The sequence below is a fragment of the Thermobia domestica genome, chromosome 18, assembly GCF_964235325.1.
Source record: "Thermobia domestica chromosome 18, izTheDome1.hap1.1, whole genome shotgun sequence".
NCBI classification, from domain to species: Eukaryota; Metazoa; Arthropoda; class Insecta; order Zygentoma; family Lepismatidae; genus Thermobia; species Thermobia domestica.
In genome coordinates this window covers 51,750,479-51,776,992 of record NC_137471.1, presented here as the reverse complement: position 1 = coordinate 51,776,992, position 26,514 = coordinate 51,750,479, and the positions used below count along the sequence as shown (strand labels likewise).

At 36.2% G+C, this 26,514-nt stretch overlaps 1 protein-coding gene and 2 long non-coding RNA genes across 3 annotated transcripts in view; 1 reads left to right on the top strand and 2 right to left on the bottom strand.

Moving 5' to 3' along the window:
* armi (probable RNA helicase armitage) overlaps window positions 1-1,977 on the bottom strand; it is a 36,291-nt gene extending 34,314 nt beyond the window's left edge. The window contains exon 1 of the mRNA XM_081747053.1: window positions 1,304-1,977. Coding sequence (XP_081603179.1) covers window positions 1,304-1,832 — 529 coding nt within the window. The 5' untranslated portion in view covers window positions 1,833-1,977. The remainder of the gene's footprint in view (window positions 1-1,303) is intronic.
* LOC145676150 (uncharacterized) overlaps window positions 1-7,775 on the top strand; it is an 11,128-nt gene extending 3,353 nt beyond the window's left edge. The window contains exons 2-3 of the long non-coding RNA XR_014129308.1: window positions 4,080-5,159; window positions 7,538-7,775. This is a non-coding gene — a long non-coding RNA (uncharacterized LOC145676150). The remainder of the gene's footprint in view (window positions 1-4,079; window positions 5,160-7,537) is intronic.
* LOC145676149 (uncharacterized) lies at window positions 2,126-26,514 on the bottom strand. The gene is made up of 3 exons (XR_014129307.1): window positions 26,368-26,514; window positions 16,582-16,832; window positions 2,126-2,369 (listed from the first exon to the last, which is right to left on the bottom strand). It is a non-coding gene; the product is annotated as an uncharacterized LOC145676149 (long non-coding RNA).

Below are 26,514 nucleotides of genomic sequence, written 5' to 3'. Positions count from 1 at the left end.
CTATAAGCAAACCTTTACGTAGTATATTTGGCATTTATGTTAAGTAACGAGTAACGTATTACCTTTTCTATAAACGGTGACGAAAATAGTTTTGTAAGCCTATGAATTGTCCGACAACAGTTACATGAGTAGCAGTGCTGCCATCTGCTGTTCGTATGTGCTAAAACATAACAACAGGTGACAAAACTGCTAATCATGTGACTGCTATCAAACAATTCATAGGCTTACAAAATTATTTTCGTCACAGATTATAAAAAACATAGTACGTTATTCGTTACTTGGCATAAATACCAAATATACTTCGCAAAGCTTTGCTCATAGAAACAATAAAATCCAATACAAATTCTTACTGACAGTTACTAGTTATTTTTGATATGCTTGGAAGGCATTGTACTTGGTGTTAAATTAACACACAAGTAACACGCTAAAGTGGTAGTCATTTTGTGTTATTTTCACACCTCATTTTTTGCCAGTAAGATGAACTCAGTTAGCTCAACACCACTGACAAATACACAAATTATCTCGGCCCCTTGTCTTATTGCTCTGGCTCAGACCTAGTGATCCTATGTCAGTGGTAGGAAGGAACCCTTTCCTCTGGCTGTTGATATATAGGTGCTATTTAGTGTCTTTACTTATAACTTAAAGGCTAATTCACTGGTGATATTAACGAGTTTTTAATTATTTCGTTTTACGATAATTAGTATATAAAATGTACGAAATAGCTCTTCCAATCGCCTAATACTCACTTCACGTCATGTAGTGAAATTATTTAAAAGTTAATGATTAATAGATCATTGATAATCTGTCAAATATTGTAGTGTAGATTTCCTGTTAAAACGATTAACTTTTGGCGTTACTATTCTTCAATAACATAAATGAAGTATTTACTCGTGTCACTGTCATCAATATCCTTTATTAGTATAAAAGTCTGGATATTTTAGTTTTTCTCGAGTTAAAAGCAGTAAAAAAAAAAAAAATGCAAACCGAACACTCAATAGTTTCACTTGGTCAGCTCAATAAATACATGAATAAATAAATAAATCTTTTAGTTTTACGCCCCATAGTTATGCTGTGTACCCTAAAGGAGACTGTGACAATGAGATTGAATGAAATGTACGGCTGAAGAAAATGAGAAGAATCGGGAGAACCCCGAGAAAACCCACGCACATACAATTTGTCCTCGAGCTGAGATCGAACCAGTGGCCCCACGTACCAGGGATGAACGCTCTGACACACTGAGCCACCCCGGCCCCATGAATAAATAAAATTTACACCTAAATATATACATATATATAATACTTACCTTCAACAGGCAGAAACTCGGTAACGACATAATCTAAGCTGCATTTCAAGTCATCTGAAGCAAAGATTAGGTTACGGCCTTCACGTCTGATTACTTGGCTCACAATTGCTGTTCTGGTTGCTAAATCGTCCTCCTCTGCAACCGCTTCAACAGGCTTGCTCAGAGCTCCACTGTGCTCTGCTGCTTCCCAATCCTCATCAGCAACATTATAGATTTTATACACTCTCCACTCGTCATTGTCGGAACAGGAATACAATTCAAATGCAATGCGCATTCCTACTTTGAAATTCTCTTCAGGGAAGCTCGATATTGAAAAATAATATTTGTCATCTATAAGGCCATAATCTGGTTTCAGAATTGTAATGACTCCAGTTCGATACACTTTTTTACTACCTTTCATCAATAAAATATTATTATCATCTTCCTTATTGTCAAGAATCGATAGCGCATGTTTCAAAGTTTCAGAAGAAGGTATATTTGTCTCTTCTTTACCCCAGAAAGTAAATATATTCCTTACAAAATCCCACATTTTATTTGTCTTATTCTTTTGCTTCAACTATAATATACGTTAGAATCTTATTGGCCAATGTATTTTTCAATTGGTTGGTATTTCCAGGCTGTTGTTTGCAAGTAATCCAACTCTTTTCTAAGATTTTTTAAACGCTTCTGGTGTTCATCTCTTTGAAGAAATGTGTGACTTTGATCTACAGTATGCTCAAAAAGTAAACGGTTCATAACCACACTGGAACCTACTTCTGATCCTTGATCAACCTGCCCTGGCGAAGAAAATACCGTTTTGGATACACCTGACGAGGACATGTCTTAACTGGAAACACACGTAAGACACGAACAAACAATAATAGCAGTATCACGAAAACTTCAGGAAAATTAAATATTTGACTATTTACTCATCGCAATTATCTGCTTCAGTATCACAATTCTGTGAGTCGTTTGAACAACTCACATTTGTATTAGAAGATACTGCTGAGATTCTCTTATTTTGTGGCAATCGATTGCAGGGAATGTACTGTAATCCAGTATATAGACGAGATCTCATTGGCCACTTCTGAAAGAAAGAAGAAAAAATAGAGTTGTAAATATACTGCTTTTCTATTTCGTGTATATATATATATATATATATATATATATATATATATATATATATATATATATATATATATATATATATATATATATATATATAGTATTTCAAAACACCACCGGTAACGTTTAAGAGGACACTAAGATAAGACAAAAAGTATTACAGACCAACCTGGGTGTCCAAATGCTACCTTTCGGAGTTATAGGCTGCCGAAAACATGAAAAACGAACTTCAAAGGTCCATAGCTCCAAAACTAAAGAAACTATCTTAGTTGGGTCAACACTTCACTTAGGAACTATTATGTGCCCTATCCAAGTTCCAGAATCCTGTGTTACTTCCGCAACAATTTTTATAGAGATAGAGGTGAGTAACTCAAATTATATGCCCGTAGCCAAACTCCCTCAATAAAAATTGTTGCGTGAGTACCTTAGAATTCTGAAACATGTATCTTTGGATAGCGTACATATTGAGTAGTGAAGTCTTGACCCGATTACAGTATGTCCCATAGTTTTGAAGTTATGAATCTTTAAACTTCATTTTCCATGTTTTCGGCAGTCTATAACTCCGAAAGGTAGCATTTGTACACTCAGGCTGGTCTATAATACTTTTTGTTTTATCTTAGTGTCAGTTAATGTCAGGAATCACATCCCAAATGTTGTCGGTGGTGTTTTGAAACACCCTATATATATATATATATATATATATATATATATATATGGGTGCAAATCTGAATTGGGAGCAATTTGCAAGCACTTAATGACAAAAATTGAAAGTTAGAGTATGAAATTTACCAAACATGGTTAATGTAGCTTTGTACCTTTGATACTGATTTTTAGCATTGCTAGTACACGGCAATTATAACTTTAAAGGCATTCCATCACAGCATGCAATTTTTCAAAACAACCTTATCCATACATCGTATTCATTCACAGTGACTACATTAGGAAAACAAATATTTCGGCACGTCTTCTTAGCGCTAAAATGGAATGAATTGAACTTTAAATTAACTTCTCCAAGAAAAAAGATAATGAAGTACGAAACACCAAACTTCATACTTCACTTTACTGAATGTATTTTTGCCAAACTCGTGTTTACTTGTTTTTATAATAGTCTTTGCTGTAGAACTTTGTATAGGTGCCAACGAATAACAGTGAAAGAGTGATTGCCAGAAACTCGCTAGAACAGACTAATGAAAAATGTTATGATTAAAAAAGGGAGGGGTCACCTGAGTGATCGTCGTTATGCTGAACTATAAGATATGTAATTTGTATTAAGATCATTCGGAGATTCTCTGAAAACAGAAAGTAATTAGAAAATATTTTTAAAATGTGTATTTCCCTCTTAGATATATGCAAGTACTACAAATACTGAATATGGTATATTAAAATACGAAACAATGAATACAAACACTAAAAATTGAAATAATGACCAAATAATGTATTGAAATACTGAACATAGACTACAAATATAGAATTCAAGTAGTGAACTCACTCATTAGATGATTAGTCTTCTGTAAAGAAGAAAATTTCTTGAAAGCAAGAGCTAAATTAACTGGCATTTCGTGATCTTTACCCGTAAAGCACCTGTTTGGTCTACGAGGGACACTTCATGTATTTTGCAATACGCAAGTACTATAAGAGATAAAGTAATGATTTCTTTTTTCTCTCGTTACAGGTGAGGCATCTGAAGTATTGAAAACATACGGAACTGCATTGTCCAATCTATGAGTTTTGTGTAAGAGTGACACTTGTTATCAAAGTGTGGTTGGAATGGAGATCTCACGCGAAGCATTTCGAGTCAAGAATTACTATGATTTTCGCTTGACCTAAACGATAAAGACTACCACCAAAGATTGAGGTAAGCATTTGAGGATACCGCTCCATCATATACAACAATGTTTAGATGGTACAAGGACTTTCAAAGGGGTCGGTGGTCCTTGCAAGATGAAGCTCGTGAAGAAAAACCTCCGTGTTCAACAACGCCGGATTTAGTGGCTGCTGTGCAAGACGGTCTCTAAAGATTCATGGTGTACCTATGCGATAATAGAGGAGGCACTTGGCATTGAATCCTCGTCAGTGCACATAATTTTATACGAGCATCTCAAACTGAAAAAGGTGGTTTCTCGGTGGGTACCCCATCAATTTTCTGAATTCCAGAAAGCAGAGTGGATCAGAACTGCTTGTGAAATCCTGGGTATGTTAAACCAACGTTGACACCAGCTGATTTCTAAAATTGTGACAGGTGATGAAGCTTATACCTCATTTTATGACTGTCCCGCTCGTCAGAAAAGTAGTGTTCATGAAGATGACACGACGCAAACTACTGTAAAAAAACAGCGAGTGATGAAGAAAGCAATGTACGTTGTGTTCTTCCGAAGCACTGGTCTCGTCGCAGCTATTAGGTTACAAGAACGGAAGACGGTTACAGCAAACTGGTACACAGGAGTCTGTTTAACCCAAGTTCTTGGTTCCTTGAAAATCCGAGGTTTACTCTTCCAACACGACAATGCCTTCTCGCACACTGCAAAGCAAACAGTGGAGTATTTCCAGGCTCATTATGGTAGAATATTTCCGCATCTCCACCCGCCCCCCCTATTCCCTTGATTTGGCTATGTGTGACTTTTGGCTCCTCTTTAACGTTAAAAAGCACCTGCGAGGACGTAGTTTTCACACAGAAGACGAAATTGAAGGGTCGATTATGGAGTTTTTCAAGACAAGAGTGACGCAGGGCATTACTTTGAACACGTGTAAAAAGGTTAGTTCATAGTCATAAATTTTTCGTACCTCACTCATTCACACACACTCTCTCTCTCTCATACACACATACAAAAAAAAAAAAAAAAATGATAGTCTAAGTAGTCTAACAACGTAAGTTTTCTTACACTGCACCAATGATGATAGTGGATTATTATTTTTTTAAACATCTCACAGCTATGCCTTTTAGGCTAAAAAAAGACGGTTGATTTATGAAAGTAAATGATTGTGAAATTAAATTTTATGTGCTCTCCCGCCGGGGGGAATCAAATATGGAATCACATGCACAAAGGCGCACGTGCTAGCCCCAAGTCCAGCGGGTACGGCATCATCGAAACTGTATGTAATTTATTTTCATTTAATGAACGCTTAAAATTGAGTGGTTTCAACTATTTAATATTATCATTAAGCTATTTCTCTACTTAATAATTGCTCGTAGATGTGATAGGATAAATACTGAATAATTATTATACAGAAAATCTGCTTGTATTTTCTTAATTAGAAATTAATTCATACAGTTTCGGCATTTTCAATGACATCTGTACGCTGTTAAATCAGTGCCAAGTGCATGGATTCCTGTCTTCTAGCAGAACCCTCAGAGGGATGGTAAAATGAGTTGACTTTTGCATCAATGCATCTATATATAAATGAAAGTGATTTAATAACATGAACCTTTCAACCGATCTCGATCAAATTTTCAACATAGATGAGGTTTGGACTTGGAAAGTTTTTATTTTTTTTTATCACTTCACTTTGACGGTAGAATTTAGGGACGGGGAGATATATAAATATAAATAATACTCGATAACTCTTGAACCACCTGACCCATCTCGATCGAATTTTTAACATATATGAGGTACGGGTGAATGAGAGATATAAAAATGATCGATATTAGTGCCGAATCCAGTTTTCAGGGTCGCTAGACGAACAGTGACACTTTCGATGCCGTTTAAATCCAAATTCAGCCTCCATTAGTACTTCTAAAGGGGGGGGGGGGGAGATGATGACATGTAAAAATAATTGAAAATGACCAATATTAGTGTTGAATTCATAGTTTTTGGGATCCCTAAGTTCATTGGTGACAGTTTTGGTGCCCTTTATGTCCAAAATGAAAGGTATTCTCCCCGTGCGAAGAACCGAGCATTTCCCAAGTTAATCTATATAAATAAGAATGAATGTTACAATATTTAGCGGACTCCTCCTAGACTGCTGCGCCAACTTTAATGACCTTTGGTACATAAGTAGACCCTAGCCTAATTTAGGTTAGAATCACATTTTCGGCACGGGGAGAGAAGTGAGGGCTGACATGTAAAAATAATCGAAAACGACCAGTATCAGCGTTGAATCCAAGTTTTCACGGTTGCTGAGATGAATTGTAACACTTTCGATGCTGTTTAAGTCAAAATTTATTCCCTATGGCCATGTTGATATGTAACAGTAATCAAAAACGACCGACAATTTTATAGTTTTCGAGGTCGCTGAGATGAATAGTACCACTTTCGATATCGTTTAAGTTCATGTTCAGCCATATCGGCATGGGAGATGAGAGGGACGAAGGATGGGGATGGAAAAGGGGGGTGACACTACGGATTTTTATCATTACAGTTTCATTAAAATACATATCCTAAGAGGAAAAGGGGGTTTCAAACACTTTCCATAATCATTTTACTTAAAAATAATTGTAGAATCCTGAAAACAACTTGCACTTCCAAGCTTTTAGCTTTCCCCTAGAGCCTTGGTCACGGAGATTAAAACACAGGAGAAAGAATAATAAAAACATTAGGAAAATAAAAGGACTCACTAGGGTCGAGCAATCTGACTTGGACTTCTTTGTCGCACTCCTCGCTTCCAGGAATGAGCCGAAAGATTAAAAATGCGAGTTGATTTCAGTAATTACAGTTTTTGTAAGTAAAATTATTGTAAGAATTTCTGAGCGTGTTATATTTTCTGCGCTTTTCACACACCTATTCTCCCCATGGAAAACAGGTATTTCAGCTAATAAAAATATAAATTAATCTGTAATTCACTGGATGCAACGTAAGGTTTTCCTTACTTTACTTATTCAATATGCATCTTATTGCATTTATGAGCAGTTATTTGGAGTGGTTGTAAGTCACGGTGACCTTTGCTCATACTTGAATCACTACGCTGGAAACCGGACTCCATTTTTCCGGGTACGGAGTTTTTACAAATATGCGTACTTAAATTTTTTTCCATCTTTCTGAAGGATTCTATCAGGTGGTACCATACGAAATTTCCGTTTTTATATTGGCTGATTTTCTTTATAAATAACTCGTATAGTTTTAAGCTTAATGTAAGTTGTTACATATCATTTATTGCTTATTCTTTGCTCTATCTAATCTAATATTTATTTTTCAGGTTACGCCAGAAATATTGAAGAAATCCTAAACATAAGTATAAACATCGAAAACCCAATATCAAGTACCATGTGGTGCCTTCCATTTCAATTCAGGCAGAGTATGTACCATCACCATCTCAGATATTGTTGAAACTTTTTTTATAGCAACTAGACATGTTTTAAGAGACCCATATTTTTTTGTTTTGTCGAAAAAAATTTTCCCGCCAAGTAATGGGCCATCAAAGACGGAGAGTACAATTTATGAATTGTAGAAGACATGGAAAATGGTCAACTTCGGAGCCTCACCATTCGGCTATGGAGACAGGTAGAGTTATAATTCTTGTTGTGGTATGTACATAGGGATATAAATAAACTATATTTTATTATAGTTTGGTTTGCGCGTGCGTATCTTTTTATACATAAATTAACAAATGAACGTCAATTTATCTGAAAAGTCGAAGTTTGCGAATTTTTTTCGAGCACTTCTAGTTCGAATTTTAAAATTCTGTTTTCACGGTTGCTAAGACCTGGTTACCCGCTTTCCGAAAAAAATTTTGTATCGCTTCTGTGTGCAACCGTTTTGTCGCAAAAAATTCGAGAAATTGTAAAATTTTCAAAAATCTCCATGTTTGGGCGCCATTTTCTCGAAAACACCATCTTTTAAAATTCTGAAATTTTGTCAGATGGTTCAACTTTACATGAATAATAAACACACCAAACACCATTCTCGACCAATGCTTCATGAATTAACTGCAGCCTTTTAAAGTTAGCGAAGTTTCCTTAACTTTGATGTCACAGTTAGCAACACTGGAAACAATAAAAGTGCAATGATTTGATGATGTTTGTGGTTCACATTCATTAAATGAAGAATAAAAGGTTTTCTTGACTGTTTTTTATTATTATTTTGATCAAGAAAGCTCTCTGAAATAGTAAAATGACCCTCCCCCTATTCCTCCGTTTTCTTAAACCGAAATAATCTGAGGTGGAAATTACGATTACGAAACACACAAATTTTAAGTTTACTTGAAATGGCCATCCAATAAATTCTGATGATCTACAAAAAGTCTGAATTATTGCTTCAGTGATGATTTGGAATGCTCCAGACAAAGTCTCAATTAAGTGCGATGTCATTACAGTGATCGAAAAAGGACAAAAAAGTTAAAAAAAATCGAAACGTTTTCTTACGCGTACCAAAGAAATTTACTGACTTTTTAAACAAAACAATCCCAACATAAGAATGGGTCACTCGGAATTTTACAGTATTCGACTAAAGTGGGTCAGTCCGCAACCTGCGAGGGAAGTGTGTATGTGTGTGTGTGTATTCTGCAAATTCTAGGTTAGCTGCTACTGCGTTGCTACAAGTCAAAGGTTCAGCCTGTATTGAAGCTGTCATGAGTGACCTATTTCCTTTAGTAGTATGATCCGTAGAAAAAGACAACTGTCTTCTTCAAGAATGTGGTCAATGTCCTGGAGTGGAACGAATAAGTGTGGAGTCTTTAATCATTGATCCTGATGAAAATGAGTGTTACGTATGCCATATGGGAAAACAATAATCTCGTTAAAAAAACAGACACTTCCTTTTTCGTATCGTACATTGCTGATTTAACTGTAAGAATTCTAATTCATGACTACATCAAGAAAATCCAAAGAGAATTAATTGCTACCGAAAAGCACCGTATAAAATTTCAAGATACAAATTATATTTTACTTCATGTGGACTTTGCTGAAAACTGGACTGTTATTCTGCAAAGTGAAATTCAGAGTTATCACCGGAATATGAAACAACTGACAGTTTTGTTGTAATAAACGACGATAAAACACACGATTCGGCTCATTTACTCATAGCCATAGACAAGATTCTAAAAATACTCGAAGAAAAGCAAAAATATATTTTATAGAAAAAGGTTTGAATACGACAAAAACAGTGTTTACAATTTCCCAAACCGTGTCAGTGATTTCTAGTGGTGCTGCATCCCACTTTAAAAATCGCTGTCAGATGTTCGAGATGCAAACAGGTCCGATAAAGCAGTGGTTTTGCAGTGAAACCGGCCATGCAAGGGTCTCTGCGACGGTATTGAGGGGGAGGGGTGTAAAGAATGTGGCAACGCGACATAACCTTAAGCTAAAACAGATACACAGTATTAAAACCGCAGAAGAAAAAAAAATGAAATGAAATCTTTAAGTTTTACGTCCCACGCTTATGCCGGTTAGGCTAAAGAAGACGGTGATTATGAGAAATGAATGAAATGGTGGAATGTAGAAAGTGGGGGGAAACAGGATAACCTCGAGAAAACCCAGAGCACGGTGTTTGTCCACCACAAAACCTACACGGCGCGAGCTGGGATCGAACCAGGGACCCCAAGCACCGGAGGTGAACGCTCTACCACTCAGCCACCGCGCCCCCACTAAAACCGCAGAAGAATTCGTGAGTATAGTGCTAGTACAAACTCCGGGTATTACTCTCGTTTTGTTGCCTGGAACTCAATTCGACGACTTCCGGAAGAAAAAAAGGGAAAGTATGCGACCGGTAACTGGTATTCAACGAAATCATCTTTGACTTTCGGAAAATGGCGAAGTTTTTATGGCAGTAACGGGTCACCATGAACTAACTTCATGCTTCCCCCAAAATCGAACTTCTGCAATTCAAAGTGAAGATTTAAGAAATCTGCAAAAAGGAACTTTTGTTACATACATAGGCCTATATGTATGATAACCAGTGGTGCGTAGCAGAAATAATATGAATAAATCATGAATTACGTGAAGTTGAAGTGCTGTTTATGCTTCCACATGGACCTTCAGCATTTGTGACTATCGCCAATGTGCTACGCAGGGGCGGATCCAGGACGGACTTCTGGAAGGGGGAGGGGGTAATACTGCTACTTAGAGCTACTTTTAAGAGCTCCAAACTCTGAGATCGGTTTTATTTGTATATAAAATAACATTTCTTCCCCCTAGATCCATTCCTGGACGAGTTGTGAGTGAGCCAACACCTATTGGAGCACCTGCTATTAGCGAAGAAGACACCAACAAAGCAAATGATTGGTCCATGTACTTAATAATAATAATAATAATAATAATAATAATAATAATAATAATAATAATAATAATAATAATAATAATAATAATAATAATCAGTGAAATTTTGTTTCCGAAGACCATTTTAAGTAAGTCAACTTGAAATTTCTGCGTTTCGTAATCGTAATTTCCACCTCAGATTATTTCGGTTTAAGAAAACGGAGGAGTAGGGGGAGGGTCATTTTACTATTTCAGAGAGCTTTCTTGATCAAAATAATAATAAAAAACAGTCAAGAAAACCTTTTATTCTTCATTTAATGAATGTGAACCACAAACATCATCAAATCATTGCACTTTTATTGTTTCCAGTGTTGCTAACTGTGACATCAAAGTTAAGGAAACTTCGCTAACTTTAAAAGGCTGCAGTTAATTCATGAAGCATTGGTCGAGAATGGTGTTTGGTGTGTTTATTATTCATGTAAAGTTGAACCATCTGACAAAATTTCAGAATTTTAAAAGATGGTGTTTTCGAGAAAATGGCGCCCAAACATGGAGATTTTTGAAAATTTTACAATTTCTCGAATTTTTTGCGACAAAACGGTTGCACACAGAAGCGATACAAAATTTTTTTCGGAAAGCGGGTAACCAGGTCTTAGCAACCGTGAAAACAGAATTTTAAAATTCGAACTAGAAGTGCTCGAAAAAAATTCGCAAACTTCGACTTTTCAGATAAATTGACGTTCATTTGTTAATTTATGTACAAAAAGATACGCACGCGCAAACCAAACTATAATAAAATATAGTTTATTTATATCCCTATGTACATACCACAACAAGAATTATAACTCTACCTGTCTCCATAGCCGAATGGTGAGGCTCCGAAGTTGACCATTTTCCATGTCTTCTACAATTCATAAATTGTACTCTCCGTCTTTGATGGCCCATTACTTGGCGGGAAAATTTTTTTCGACAAAACAAAAAAATATGGGTCTCTTAAAAACATGTCTAGTTGCTATAAAAAAAAGTTTCAACAATATCTGAGATGGTGATGGTACAATTTTATATTTTTTTGCCTGAGTTGAAATGGAAGGCACCATGTATACCTTCTTAAAGGTAACACTTCCAAAATGTAACACTCCGATTTTGATAAAATTTGGCAGGTAGATACTACACATAAAATAAACGAATACGTGCTTTTTATTTTCAGCAGAAAAACGGTTTTAGGGGCAAAAGCCCCACCCAAAATTTTGAAAGTTGACGCCCGAAAGGCAGGAAGAAGTGAACCGAAGTGAATGAAATTGTGCACAGATATTGTAGGCGTAAAATGAGGGAATATGTGTTTCGTATTTTCCTGGAAAAAACGGTTGGGTGGGGCACGGACCCCTCCAAATCTTTGGTAAAGGACAAGAATTGCAAAGAAACTTTGTGTATGGACAATACGCAAAAAAATAAACGAATACGGGTTTTTTATTTTCTGCAGAAAAAAAGGTTTTAGGGGGCAAAATCCCCCCACCCAAAAGTTTGAAAGTTGACGCCCGAAAGGCAAAAAGAAGTGAACCGAAGTGAATGAAATTGTGCACAGATATTGTAGACATACAATGAGGGAATACGGGTTTCGTGTTTTCCTGGGATAAATGGTTGGGTGGGGCACGGACCCCTCCAAACCTTTGATCAAAAATTATCAAAAGTGCTAGTAACAGTATGTCAGATGTGCAAAAAGGGCATGAAGAATTGGAACAAAGCTTTGTGTAGGACAATAAGCAAAAAATAAATGAATACTTTTTTTTTTAATTTTGGGGGAAAAATGGTTTTAAGGGGCAAAAGCCACCGTCCAAAATTTTGGAATTTGACGCCCCAAAGGCAAGAAGTGGACCGAAGTGAATGAAATGGGCACAAATATTGAAGAGGTAAGATGAGGGAATACGTGTTTCGTATTTTCCTCACAACAAAAAGACTGTTGACTAGACCGAGGCGTTTAGTGGCGGAAGGAGTGGACCGAAGCGAATGACATTGTATGTAGATATTGGATATGTAAAATAAGGCCTTTCGTGTTTCACAAGTGTCTCCAACAGATTTATTCAAATTTGGCAGATCAACAACAAGCACAAAGAGTATAGGGTATTTTATAGTGTTTCAGGAGGCACCTTTAACCCTTACAATGTTTTTCCGTATAAACAAAAACACGTGTCGATTTATTTCCTGTTTGCTGTTGATGTGCCAAATTTGAAGCAAAACGGCTAGGGACACTTGAGAAACACGAAATGCCTTATTTTACATAGGGTCTATACAATATTTATACATAATTTCATTTGCTTCGGTCCATCCCTTCCTGCGCTGTTACAGTAATATTTACTTTATTTCCGCATAAATTAAAACACGTTGCATTTATTGTTTTGCAAATTGTCCCTATGCGAAGTTTCGCTGCAATTCTCCATATTTTTTTAGGAGCTTCTGACGTATGCTTATTTGCACTTTTGATATTTCGTAATCAACGGTTTCGAAGGTCCGTGCCTCACTCAACCGCTTTTTTCAGGAAAATACGAAACCCAATTACCTCATTTTACGTCTACAATATCTGTGCACAATTTCATTCAATTCGGTGCACTTCTTCTTGCCTTTTGGGACTCAAATACCAAAATTTTGGAGGGGTCTGTGTCCCACCCAAACGTTTTTTTTTTTCTTTTTTCTTCAGGAAAATACGAAACCCGTATTTCCTAATTTTATGTCTACAATATCTGTGCTCAATTTCATTTACTTCGGTTCATTTCCTCTGGACTTTCGGGCCTCAACTTTCAAAATTTTGGGTGGAGGCTTTTGCTCCCTAAAACAGTTTTTCCGCACAAAATAAAAAAAACAGTATTCATTTATTTTTTGCCTATTGTCCTTATACAAAGTTTCGTTGCGATTCTTCATGTCTTTTACACACATGTGACGTACTGTTATTAGCACTTTTGATATTTCGTGATCAAAGGTTTGGAGGGGTCAAGTGCCTCACCTAACCTTTTTTCAGAAAAATATGAAACCCCTATTCCCTCATTTTGCGTCTACAATATGTGTGTACAATTTCGTTGACTTCGGTTCACTTGTTTTTGCTTTTCGGGCATCAACTTTCAAAATTTTGGGTGGGGGCTTTTGCCCCTTAAAACAGTTTTTCCGCAGAAAATAATAATAATAATAATAAAAACACGTACACGTTTATTTCATGTGTAGTACCTACCTGGCAAATTTTATCAAAATCGAAGTGTTACTCTTCGGAAGTGTTACTTGTTAGTCCTAACGAATTCAAACTTGGAGCGTCTTGTAGCCCAAGTAATTCTTAATCTGCTTTTTGGGTGGATATTACTACTGAACGCACAGTGAAACGCTGGTTTGAAAAATTCTGTTAAGGAGATACGGCCTTACAAAATGAGCACCGTGGTAGACATAAGAGTGCCCTCAGTGATAATGACCTAAAGGCACTAGTGAAAGTTAACCTTTCCATAACTGCTCAAGAACTTGCTACCGAACTGGAAGTAGGTATAGCCACACTTCCCAGACTCTCTGTATCTCTTGGGAATGTGACAAAGCTTCACAAATGGGTTCCTCATGTGTTTATAGAACAACACAAACCACAACGTTTGAAAATCTGTATATCGTTGAGTATCAGGCAGAAAAAAAAAAAAAAGTTATCCTTTTTGGCTCGTCTAATCTTATGTGATAAAAAAAAATAACAGCAAATGGCTGGACGCAGATCAAAAGCCAAGCATACATTCAAGGAAGATAATGGTGGCAGTTTGATGGAGTCAAAGTGATGCAAGTGATTCATTAGTTTCTAGGAGTACGTGAAAGAATTAATACACAGCATTACTGTCAACAATTTTGCACATAAAAAATAATAGTCTTCAAATCCAGCCTCTGTAAACAGAAAATGCATAATTCTCCTCCGTGATAATCCACAATCACATGTATCATGTATAGGCCTACAGGAACTGAAAGAGTTGAAATTTGAGGTTCTGCTTCATCCTTCATACTCACCAGATCTGCCTCCTATTGACTAAGCTCTTTAAACTTTTTTTTTTTTTTTTAATGAACAAATATTTTGTCAATCAGAAACCTGTCAAAACAACGTTTAAAGAATCCATTGACTATAGGACTAAGATGTTTGAAACTGGCGAACAAACACTTTGTATTCGATGAAAGAAGTGTATTGATATACATGAAGCATATTTTGATTACATATTTTCACAAATTATTTATGACAAAAAAGTATGTTCTAAAAAGGTCATTCAGATGAAATAATGTGATACCGGTACTAAAAAACAGATACACGTAGTCCCAGGTTGAAACTAAATTCAAAAACAGAAAATTTGTTCTCACAATCAACCATTTTCATTAATCATCCGTCTCTTTTATCCTAAAGGGTACAACTGTAAGACGTTACACTGAAATTTTATCTCCACAGATCTAGTAGCGTACGGATAACACTGAAAAAGTATTAGCGAAATGTTGAAACAAGATGACTTTACCTCTAATACACTGGATACAAGAAAAAATTTTAATTTTGGGGCTTCATCAAACTTAACTAACAAAGGACATGTTTCGGTTCGAATGCGAGGATCAATATAAAACTTGGTAGACATATACAGGAGTAAGTACTGACCACTGTAGGGGGAGTCATTCCCGTGTAAAATTTGTTTTCCGCCGACAGCACCCCCTATCCTTCGAAACACTAGCAGCTAGATTCCGCGTTGTAGGCGCTGAGTGAAGACCAGTCATGTGTGTTAGTGTGTGGTAGTAAGCTCCAATTAGTGTTAGGTGTGGTAGACTGTGTGTAAAAATGGGAGGGCTGTTGGCATTAACCGCCTTCATGTAGTCGAACTGTTACAAGGCAAACAAACGTGCAAATTTAAGGATCAGACGTCAGTTGGAGTGAAAGATGAGTTATTTGCGACATTCTTGTGCAAAGTAATTATCAGTGAGTACGAAAATGAATTAGAAATGATACACACATCGACACTCTACAGATATTATGAATTGTCCGTGATATAATTCTTGCTTGTTTCTAAAGATTTCCAATGAAAGTCGGCGACATTTTGAACTCCGATAAGCCAACTTCTTTTGCCGCTTGGAAAGCTCAGCACTGTAAATGCTAGTAATGTACTGATACACAATGCTCTCTGATGACTTCACATTTCACTGTTTGGAGTTTCATTTCCCGATTCCCTTTGAATGAAGCAAAGTTCGTAGACAGCGCGTATCCATAATCCAAACTTTTTTGGGGTTATTTAACGAAATAAGTTTCTTATGTCGTTCCAGAAGCTTCCTATACGAGTTGTATCCTCCTTCATGATAATCTTTGTAAATACTCCGGATTTTCTCTTCCGTAAACTGCAAAAAACATCTGTACTTTTCAGTTTTCGTGCTGGAGATACGTCGTATTTGCTTCGACTACTGTCTTGTTCCCGCTATGGAATACTGTCTTATTCCCGTTCTGAACTGCTATCATAGATGTCTTCCTGTGCCCTGCCATTTTTTTCATAATATCTGTAGAGTGTCGATTTGTGTATCATTTCTAATTCATTTTCGTACTCGCTGATACTTAAAGTGTACAAAATATCTCAAATGACTCATCTTCCGCTCCAACTGACGTTTGATCCATAATTTTGCGCCTTAGTTTGCTTTTTTTTTTTTTTTAACAGTTAAATTACAGGAAAGGAGTTAATGCCAACAGCCCGCCCCATTTTTCCACACTGATTACCACACCTAATACTAATTGGAGCTTACTACCACACACTGACGCACCTAAATGATCTTCACTCAGCGCCTATAACACAGAATCTAACTGCTAGTGTTTCGAAGGATAGGGGGCACTGTCAGTATAAAACGAATTTTACATGGAAATGACTCTCCCTACAGTGGTCAGTACTTAGTCCTGTATATATCTACCAAGTTTTATGTTGATCCTCGCGTTCGAACCGAAACATGTCCCTTGTAAGTAAAATTCACTTCTTTTATTTATAGCCAAATAATCCCTAGAAGCATAAATGATTTTAAATGCCTTAGCACATACCTTTATTGGGTGTAAAATATGATCAGAGCTTGTAATAGCAGTGCTGTCTTCGGCACAAACATACACGCTTCTATCCTTTTCCAGAATCCCTGTTAAGTATTGAATGTACGACTTAGCTAAAAGTAAAACGTCTAGTTTGGAAAGCTTAGTATCTGGCGGCACAGCAGGTAACGATCGCTGCAACTCCAGAAACGCTATTTGTAGGCTTTTTACTCGGCTCCTTTCCCTTGCTGCATTGTAACCTTGTTTACCTAAAATAAAAATAATAGTAATTCATACAATAAAACAATACTCCTGCTTTTCCTTTTTATAATACTCATTTTTATGTTTCCCGAAGAAAGATATTATAAGTAACCATCTGCAATATTTCAAAGCCTATATAATAATACAGCAAATAACAATGCCGGCACGTAAGTTTACAGACCTTCGCTTTTTGTAATTTTAAGCGTATGGACACATATCAATGAAATTTCGAACTAGTTTATTTTTAGCAACGGGTTTGATACATAAACAGCTATTTCTCTTGTTTTTGAAAACTGGTTATCTATTTAAGTGTATCTAAAAACAAAAAGAGTTCGGTTACCAAAACTAATTTATATATTTACTTTACTTATCCGTCTGGAAGAGACAAAATTTGAAAAACTACTTAGTGGATCACCATAAATTTTGGCCAGGATGTAGAGCAGTGATCGCCAAACCGTCGATCGCGAGCTACTCGGGCGGAGGCACTTTCGGTAAATCGCGTTAACGTTCCAGATGGCTAACCTTGATTCTTCCACTGAGCTGACGCTAACGACAGGGGGCGCTGTCAACAACTGCTTGTTTCTCCCGCACAACTGCTATTGTCAGCTTCATCTCACAGTTGATTGTATACGTATGGGGTTGTGCACGTTATGTTTCTTGTGTGTATATTAGACATTTGCTAACTTGGATAGTTTGATTTCATATTTACTAGAAATGTAAGTTTATAGGGAATAAACAAATGTGTTAAAAAAAAAAAATCTTAGTAGTTCTTCTGATTGTAACTCACAGTAGTACGCTAGTAAAAACGGTATGGTAGCTCAGAATCTTCATGAGTTTGGCGACCTCTGATGCAGAGGGTCAAAAGTTAGAATTGGTTTGTTAATGGAGGTGATCCCAAGATATGGACAATCAACAACATCGATTCCATGTATATATATATATATATATATATATATATATATATATATATATATATATATATATATATAATTGCTTCTTTGTAGTATGTAGCCTAACTAAACTTAAAACGTCGGCCTGGGTACATACAATTTAGTTACTTTCAACATAACTAAACTTGCTGACGTGGTATACACGTGACCCGGCTACTTCTTTGAACTGAAACTTTAGTTTAACGTCCCACAATTATACCGTTTTGGCAAATGGAGACGGAAGAATGATGAGAATTAATGATTGCAGAATCAATTTTTTTGTGCTCCCCACTGGGAATCGAACCAGGAACTATGCGCATCAATGGCGCACGCGCTAGCCAGCGATGAGAGAAATTGTTTACATTTATAAATTAGCTAGCTGAGAACATCGAACCTCTAAGCTTATTCTTTAGAATTCTTCACGATAATTTTGTCTCAATTTGGATATAAGAGACACCTTCTAAGGAGTTCTATGGATACAATCAACGGCGCCGACTTTCCAAAATTGATGTGGGTGTATATCAATGGCGGGACGTGTTATATGTTTTCAGGGAAGTCTCGATATTTTTTGATTGATTTCCTTTTAGTTAAAATCTTCTATGAACACTGTCATAAAGGATTCTGCTGTGATAAAGTGAAATATACAGGTAATATAAAGATAAGTTGGGGCTGCCCTTGCTCAATCGGTAACACGACTGACTTAAGCGCAAGAGAAACGGGTTCAAACCAGAGTCCAAAGTTAGGGATAAGTTACTGTAATTAATATTCTCAGCATACGTAATTGTAATATTAAGTGTATACTTTAAACAACTTTCATGATGAACAATGATTGCAAAAGGCAATGATATTATCAACACGTTACTAAAAAGAAAATACTACATTCATACAAATTAAAATGAAAAGAAACTTCATAAAAGCAAATCATTTTAATGGTGTTACATAAAGAACTTGCAAGAATTTTGTTGTGAATATAAACTACAAAGTGGCTAACTTAGGTATGTTCCTTAGTTGCATTTGCACAAACACATTTGAAACAAACAATTATGTTTTAGAGGTTAGAAATTTTAACTTTCATCTCAATGTTTTAATTGCTTATTATTTTTTTGATAATGGCAAGTGAGGAATATTTATTTTACTTTGTTTGTATCAAACTAAAAAAATTTTGTGGATGTGCCGCAGTGTTCAGGGGAGCAGTGCCCATCTCCTACCATGACTGATATGCACTTCCCCATTCTTTTCTGATATTCTTCCCCCCTTCCCAATCAAGTAGTGGCCTCCTTTGGGTTTAATTATTGCTTTTGTCTTTGGTGCTACCATCTTCCTTTCAATGCAACCTATAATGAATAAAAATCATCCTCACATTTATATCATTATTCAATAAACATTTATCTCTTGCTCTCCCCTCCGAATAAAGTCCAGGACAATGCTTTGAAGCTTTTAGCACACCAAATCTTTGTGGTACTTCGAAAAGAGAAACTAGAAAAAAATAAATAATAATAAAATAAAAATAAGGTATGAAAATTGCCTACCATAACCCTACAAATCACATCAATCACTCACTGCCTCTTTCGGAATGCTCTAATCATTCCCAGGTGGAGAGAGCATAAACTATTTTCGGTGAATTACTCTTAGTACCAAGTGGAAAAATAAATCAGTTTGTAACGTATCGATTATCGGTCACGATACATTACATTGTATGGGTTGTATGTTTTGAATAAAATAACCTTGTAATGTTCTGTCATATATTGACAATTAAAAGCTTCTAACTCTGTTATTTATTAAAGCTTTTTACCTAATACGGTTTCGATTTCAAGATACAATTCGCCTTTTAACTGGTAAAGTCTTGCTGCTAGACAAACCACAATGTTTCTCATTGTATTTCTCAAGATATTTCTCATTGTAATCTATATTATAAAATTGAAAGTAACTATGTTTGTGACTCTTAATCTCTTGAACCGACCGACCAATCTCGATCAAATTTCTCACGTAAATGCGGTCCTGGCTTGTGAGTGTTTTTAGCTATTTATTTTGACGGTAGAACTTAGGGGAGGGAGAATTATAAAACAATACATAGAACTTATTAACTCTTGAACCAAACGACCAATCTCGATGAAACTTTCAACATAGATAAGGTTCGGAGCAGGGGTGATTTTTATCATATCACTTTTACGGTAGAACTTAGTGGAGATTCGGGCCTGCATTTTTTTTTATATATATATATATATTTTCACTTTGACGCTAGAACCTAGGGGAGGGGTAATTTATATATAAAAATAAATAAAACTTAACTCTTGAACCACCCAACAATTTTGATCAAATTTTCAACATAGATGACGTTTGGGCTGGAATAATTTTTGTAATTTAACTTTGACGATGCAACGTAGGGACGGGGGAGATATATGTAAGAAATAAAAATGATAATGGCTCTTTGTGACGACTTCATTCTTGAACCACTCGACCAATCTCGATCAAATTTTCAACATATGAGGTTCGGGCCTAGAATGGTATTTATCTATTCACTATGACGATAGAACTTAGGAGAGGGGAGGAAAAAGTTAAAAAAATAAATAAAACTTAATAACTCTTGAATCAAACGATCAAGATCAAATTTTGAACATAGATGAGGTTCGGGTCTGACGTGTTCCTTATTATTTCACTTTGAGGGTAGAACTTAAGGAAAGGGGAGATATAAATAAAACTTTAAACATACGGACCGATTTCGATTAAATTTACAACCTACATGAAGTTTAAACGTGAGATGATTTCTGTTATATCACTTTGATAGGGTATCTTAAAGGTAGAGAGGGGAAAGACATTTTAAAATGATTGAAAATGACCGATATTAGTGTCGAATCCTGTTTTCAGAGTCGCTAAGGTGAACAGTGACCCTTCTGATGTCGTTTAAATCCAAATTCAGCCCCGCAACTTAGGTGAGGGCGGAAATATATTAAAATGATCGAAATGAAAAAATTTCGATTCATAGTTTTCGGGCTCGCTGAGATGAACAATGACATGTCCGATGCCGTACCCCGCAACATGGGGAGGGGAGAGGATATATAAAAATCATCGAAAATGGCCGATATCAAAGAGCGCATTAGGGTCATTCCACGTCGAACTGAGCCTGGGTACCATTTTACAAACATTGATATAAAAAAACATTCAGTACGTAGTCATGTGGGAGAAAGTCTCCAGGTAATGATACGAGAACATTTTTCGCGGTGAAATAAAATTACGTCATCTGGCTTCGCTGAAATCAAGGGTCCGCGTGGGAGCAACTACGGAGTGAGAATAGTCTAATGTTTGTACCTATGCAGCAATCAATGTGTTCACGTGTTTCTTAGTTGTTTGTTAGTGAGGAACGAAGGCAGGAAGGTAGAGTTTATTTGACGTTGTTCAAGCTACATACATCATTGGAGCTGTTAGGAAAGTGTGAATGAAATATCGATTGTGTTGTGTCCCGTAAGTTACGCTGAAAGATAAGAAAGTTTATTATTATGTTGACGTTCGTAAAATTAATATTTGTGCTGCTGGTATTAAAGAGTATTCAAGTAGTAAGTTATAAATTACTAATTGTTGTGTGATCATGTGCTATTGAAGTTCACGTGTTGTTCTACTAAAAAAATGTCCCGTCCGTTACGGATTTCAGACTGTGAGTGTATTCTCATTGTTTCCTTTCGTACAGACTTAGGGTCAAGGTTATTCTTGGTTTACATTAATGTAAATTATATTATAAGTGCTTGAAAAGAAAGAAAAGAATATCAGCATTTCATTTAATGTTTACTAATCTGATGAATATAAAAGTATAGTTGTGCTTACAATACTTCAGTTCGTACTGTAATTATGTGGTTTGTACTGGAACTGTTATGAATATATAGAGAGCGATAAAGACAGAGAAAGAGAGAGATAAATAGAATTAAACCAACGACTACATTTCTGAACGTGCGTTTTAATAAACGCTCTTTTATTATGCATTAGTAAGGTTAGTAAATCACGCGGCCACAAAGCCCACGAAAGAAAAGAGCTGTATTCAAGAAACTGCTTTCGGATACTCTTCGAAATTGCGATTCATCCGTGAATTCGTTGACCAAAACAATAAAATCATCTGGGAAAAGAATGTCTACTGAAGATGTACGTACGGTTGAAGCATTTTACTGCAGAGATGATGTAAGCCGTCAGTCCCCTGGGAAAAAGGACTTTAAAAGTGTTAAGTGCAGTGATGGTGGTAGAATGAAGTTACAGAAACGTCACATGATGATGACAGTTAAAGAAGCTTACCGCCTGTTTACAATTGAAAACCCTGCGGTTAAGATTAAACTCAGCAAATTTTATGAACTACGACCGAAGTTTGTGTTACCGTCATCGGAAATGCCTCACAATATTTGTGTGTGTAAATATCATTCAAATTTTACCTTCATTATTGAAGCTTTGGCGAAGAAGGTACCTTGCTTTCCCTCCACCAGCAGTGACCTTATGCAAGAAATATACTGCAATGTGGGATCCGAAAAGTGCATGACAGGATCATGCGAAAGCTGTAAGGAAATCATTTCCTTATTGCCCGAACCCGATGACTTTAACTTAGGTGACAGGATAAAATGGAAGCAATGGGAGGATATAGATGGCCGCCTAAAGCAAGTATTTGTCGAGGGGTCCGTAGTTGATGCTATAAATGAACTTCAGGGTCAACTGACAAATTTCAAGACTCATTATTTTGTGAAAAAGACACAAGAACAACATTTTGAATATAAAAAAAGAAGCGTGGAAGAATGTGAAGCAGTGTTACAAGTGGACTTCGCAGAGAATTATACTACTCTAACCCAAGATGAAATACAAAGTGCACCTTGGAATCATGAACAAGTTACAATTTTCACATGTGTTGCATGGGTTAAAAATCATACCATCTCTTACGCTATTGTGAGTGATCATGTGTTTCATGATAAGGTTAGTGTGTGGTGTTTTCTGAAGATAATTATTGACGATCTTCGATCAAATTTCAATGTTTCTGAAGTGTCTATATTTTCTGATGGCTGTGCCGCGCAGTTTAAAAACAAGTTTAACATTGCAAACATGTGTTACATGGAAAACGATTTCGGAGTACAGGTAGAATGGAATTTCTTTGCAACATCCCACGGTAAAGGAGCTGTAGATGGTGTTGGTGGGACTTTAAAAAGAACGGTCTGGCAGAGGTTAAAGAAAGAACGGTGATGGTCAGCTCAGCCAAAGAGTTTTTTCATGTTGCTTCTTCTTATTGTAAAGGGATAAAACTCTATTTTGTTGACACTCGAACAATAGACATGCAGAAATCCGTCCTACAAAACAGGTGGAAAACTGTTAACTGGCTATACCACACATTCAAACCAAACATTACTTTAGGGGCATCAATCCATTTCAGGTTGTAGCTGGACGAACAGCTTTATCAGAGCTCCATTCATATACAGTGTTAGACGAGGACGATAGTAGTAGTAGCAGCAGTAGTTCTGATTTGGATTTGAGTATGTTTAATACAAAAGAAGCAGTAAAACAGAAACTGTCTTTTTCTGATGTGTGCTCTGACGATGAAAACTGATTTTTTTTTTCTACAGAATACGTCTATGGTCTTTATGTTGCCAAAGTTGTTGTGTAATAGACAATCCTATTAGTTACAAATAACGTTACATCAGTAAAACTATGTTAATATCACACATATTGTAAAACGTGTATTAGAAATTATAACGTAGTATGTATAAAATATGGCTTTTGAAACATAGGACAAATTGTCCCGTCCGTTCGCTATACTATGGTTAATCAATCAAGCAGAACTCATGTCCAACAAACCAAGTTGACACAATATGTTGTGTAGCAGTAGTTGAAAGATCAAGACGCCTCGTACTATACTTAATATTTGCAAACTTCTTAACAATTCGCAGAAATTTACACTACCTATTTGACAGTTGCGAACCACGTCCAATATGTGTCCCGTCCGTTACGCTCCATAAAAATATTAACAACTCAGTTCATATCTCTGACAATATTCTGAAATTAAGCTACAGAAAGCCTATTTTACTTACGTTTTCCCTGTTGTGTATATTACATTTATAATTATTAAGGACAACTAGAAAATTAAACTTCATTGTACTTGAAATATCTATGAATGTCCCGTCCGTTACTATGGAATGACCCATAGGCAATAGTAAAACGTGACTGACTACCAGAACATATTCCTACTTTTTCTTAATTTTACCCAACGAAGCGGGTAATTGATGCCAGCTAATTATAAAAACTAAATGTAAGAGATCTAACTTTTTGTAATAGTATTTCACAGGAAAGCAATGATCTTCAAGAGTAGTGCACATCGGCAATTGGAAGATGAAACCATAACTCCTTCCGCCCTTAAGAGGCCAGGGACTTCCAGCCGTCTTGTATCACTCATCCCTTTGAAGCACATCGGCTCCCCTCGCCCTTAATGCTGACTTTTTAAACAGCAATGTCCACACCATCTTGTGAGTACGAGATGGCATTTCTCTTTTCTCTGACGACAGCCAGCACTGCTTCACTAGAAGAGGATCTGACCAGAATTGCTACTTCAGTGAGGTAATGGTGTTGGCCAAGAAGTCAGATATCTTACATTTAGCTAATTGTACGGAGTCTATTTACTTTCTTTAATTATGTAATTCGTTTAGCGGTGATAGTTCACCGAGAAAGGAGCGAACTACTCGATACAACTCGTATATGATGTGTAACAAATTTAATAATGTTAGATGTTTTTTTGTTTTCATACTGAGGTAAATAGCAAATAGACAAAATGGTCACCAAGCGTAAAATGTCACGAAGAAAACTTTTTTTTCTTCCACTTTGCTTCCGAAGGAAACAGATTCTTATTAAGTTAGTAAGAAAACACTAAATAAAAGATTTTCTCTGATTAGTTCAACGTGATACCATCTGACAAATAAACACCAATTATAACTAAGTAGTAACCATACTCTACTTTAGAACTACTTAAAGGGAAATCAAAGTTGAAGTTTTTTTTTTTTTTTTTTTTCAAAGAATATTTCTTTTGCTTGGTTAATGTGATGGTTGATATGAAAGATACACTCATAAATATAACTTGCTTTCTTATTGTAAAGTCTAAGCAGTTGAATATCTTCTGTCAAATAAGACTTGACACAAAAATAATAACGAACAGGAAACTGGAACCGGTGATCAACTGAATTTCAAATATATTCAGTAACACAAAACATGATGATAATAGTGAAACCGGAAATGGCTAATCCGAACTACTCCCGGTTTAAATTGAAGGGTTATAAAGACAGAACGTATTCTTGGGATAAAACCGCATCATCTGGATATTTCTTACAGTTCTTCCTGTGGAAGTCAGTAGTGAAACCGGAAGTTAAATTTGAAACTTCTTCGGTTTTGGTAATGTGTTCGGGATGGTCATGGTACTTTGCTTTGAGATGCTGAAGACCTCTTAAAGTGACAATGAGCCTTGCAGACCCTTCGCTTGCTCAGCTATGTTTTATGGAGATAGCATTCTTGCTTTATAGTGGCCAACTAGCACAGGTTGGTTGGTGTTTTGGTAGACCTCTTGAAGTGAATCTGCACTGGGAGTGCACCCTTCTGCCTTGACCCCCTGTTAAGACAGCATTTTCGGTTAATGTGGCAACCTAGCATACGGTGGTTCGTTTTCCTTGTACAGTAGTTTTTACGTCATACGTCCCAATGCGTATTTGTACCCGTAAGAGAAATCCTCGCTTAAGTGAATCTACATCCATGAATACAGCTCCTAAGAAACAAGGGTAATAGTATACATGAGAACCCCCTGATCTGCGTTTCTTCTGTGTTCTATTACCACTTCTACATGAAATACCATAATTTTTCTACGTAGTGCAATAGTAAGAAGTATCCAGTGCACAAGACATGAGAGATGCGTTAAATTTCCCCCTCCTTACACACACACACACATAGTCATAGATAAAGTACAAGGGCACTACACATGCAGATATAAAGTAGATACGTTCTTTTTTATTTTCGTATCAGTCGATAAGTAAATAAAAGTCGCTTTGTTACCCCCTTTGTAAGTTCGTATATACTCAATGAATAATCCCTAAAAGTATGAGCGTCCTGCTCCTTCGGGAACTGATGCAGCTTCATGTATACTATATCCGAAAAGTTCTAAGACACTGAGAGGGTATTTTGTGATGAAATAATTGCATTAATAGGATAACACGTAATCATTTCTCAGGCATAACAGTTTGCACGCGTATTATCTATCTGTAAGCAATTATTTGAGTATGTACCGAGATAATATTAGTCCGGAACGTCTTAGGGAATAATTTGAAGAAAAAAAGTAGAGAAAAAATGCTTTTTAATATGACGGACTATTTACAATCTGCACCGACATCTTCATTGTAAACATGTCTTTCGATGCAGAGTATTGAGCCTTTAAATATTCCAAAACGTGGTGTCTATGCTTAACCTGCACCTTTTTTTACGTAATTGTTCAGAAAATGAATATATTATAAATATTTCATTGAATGCATTGTTTGAATCACAACACAGGCATTCTTGTCAATGTTCGAATCTCTTCCCAATTATAACTTACAAAGTACTATAATCAATTATGCTGCCATCAACTCACCTCATCGTCAAAAATAGATATATAAAAATAAAATCTCCAATAAAACGTAAAATTAGTACAGATCAAAATCCTCATCAGTTCTGATTTCTCAAATGTGAACTGTTGCAGAGTTGCCAGCCCGGTGTCGGCCAGAATATCTTACATAGT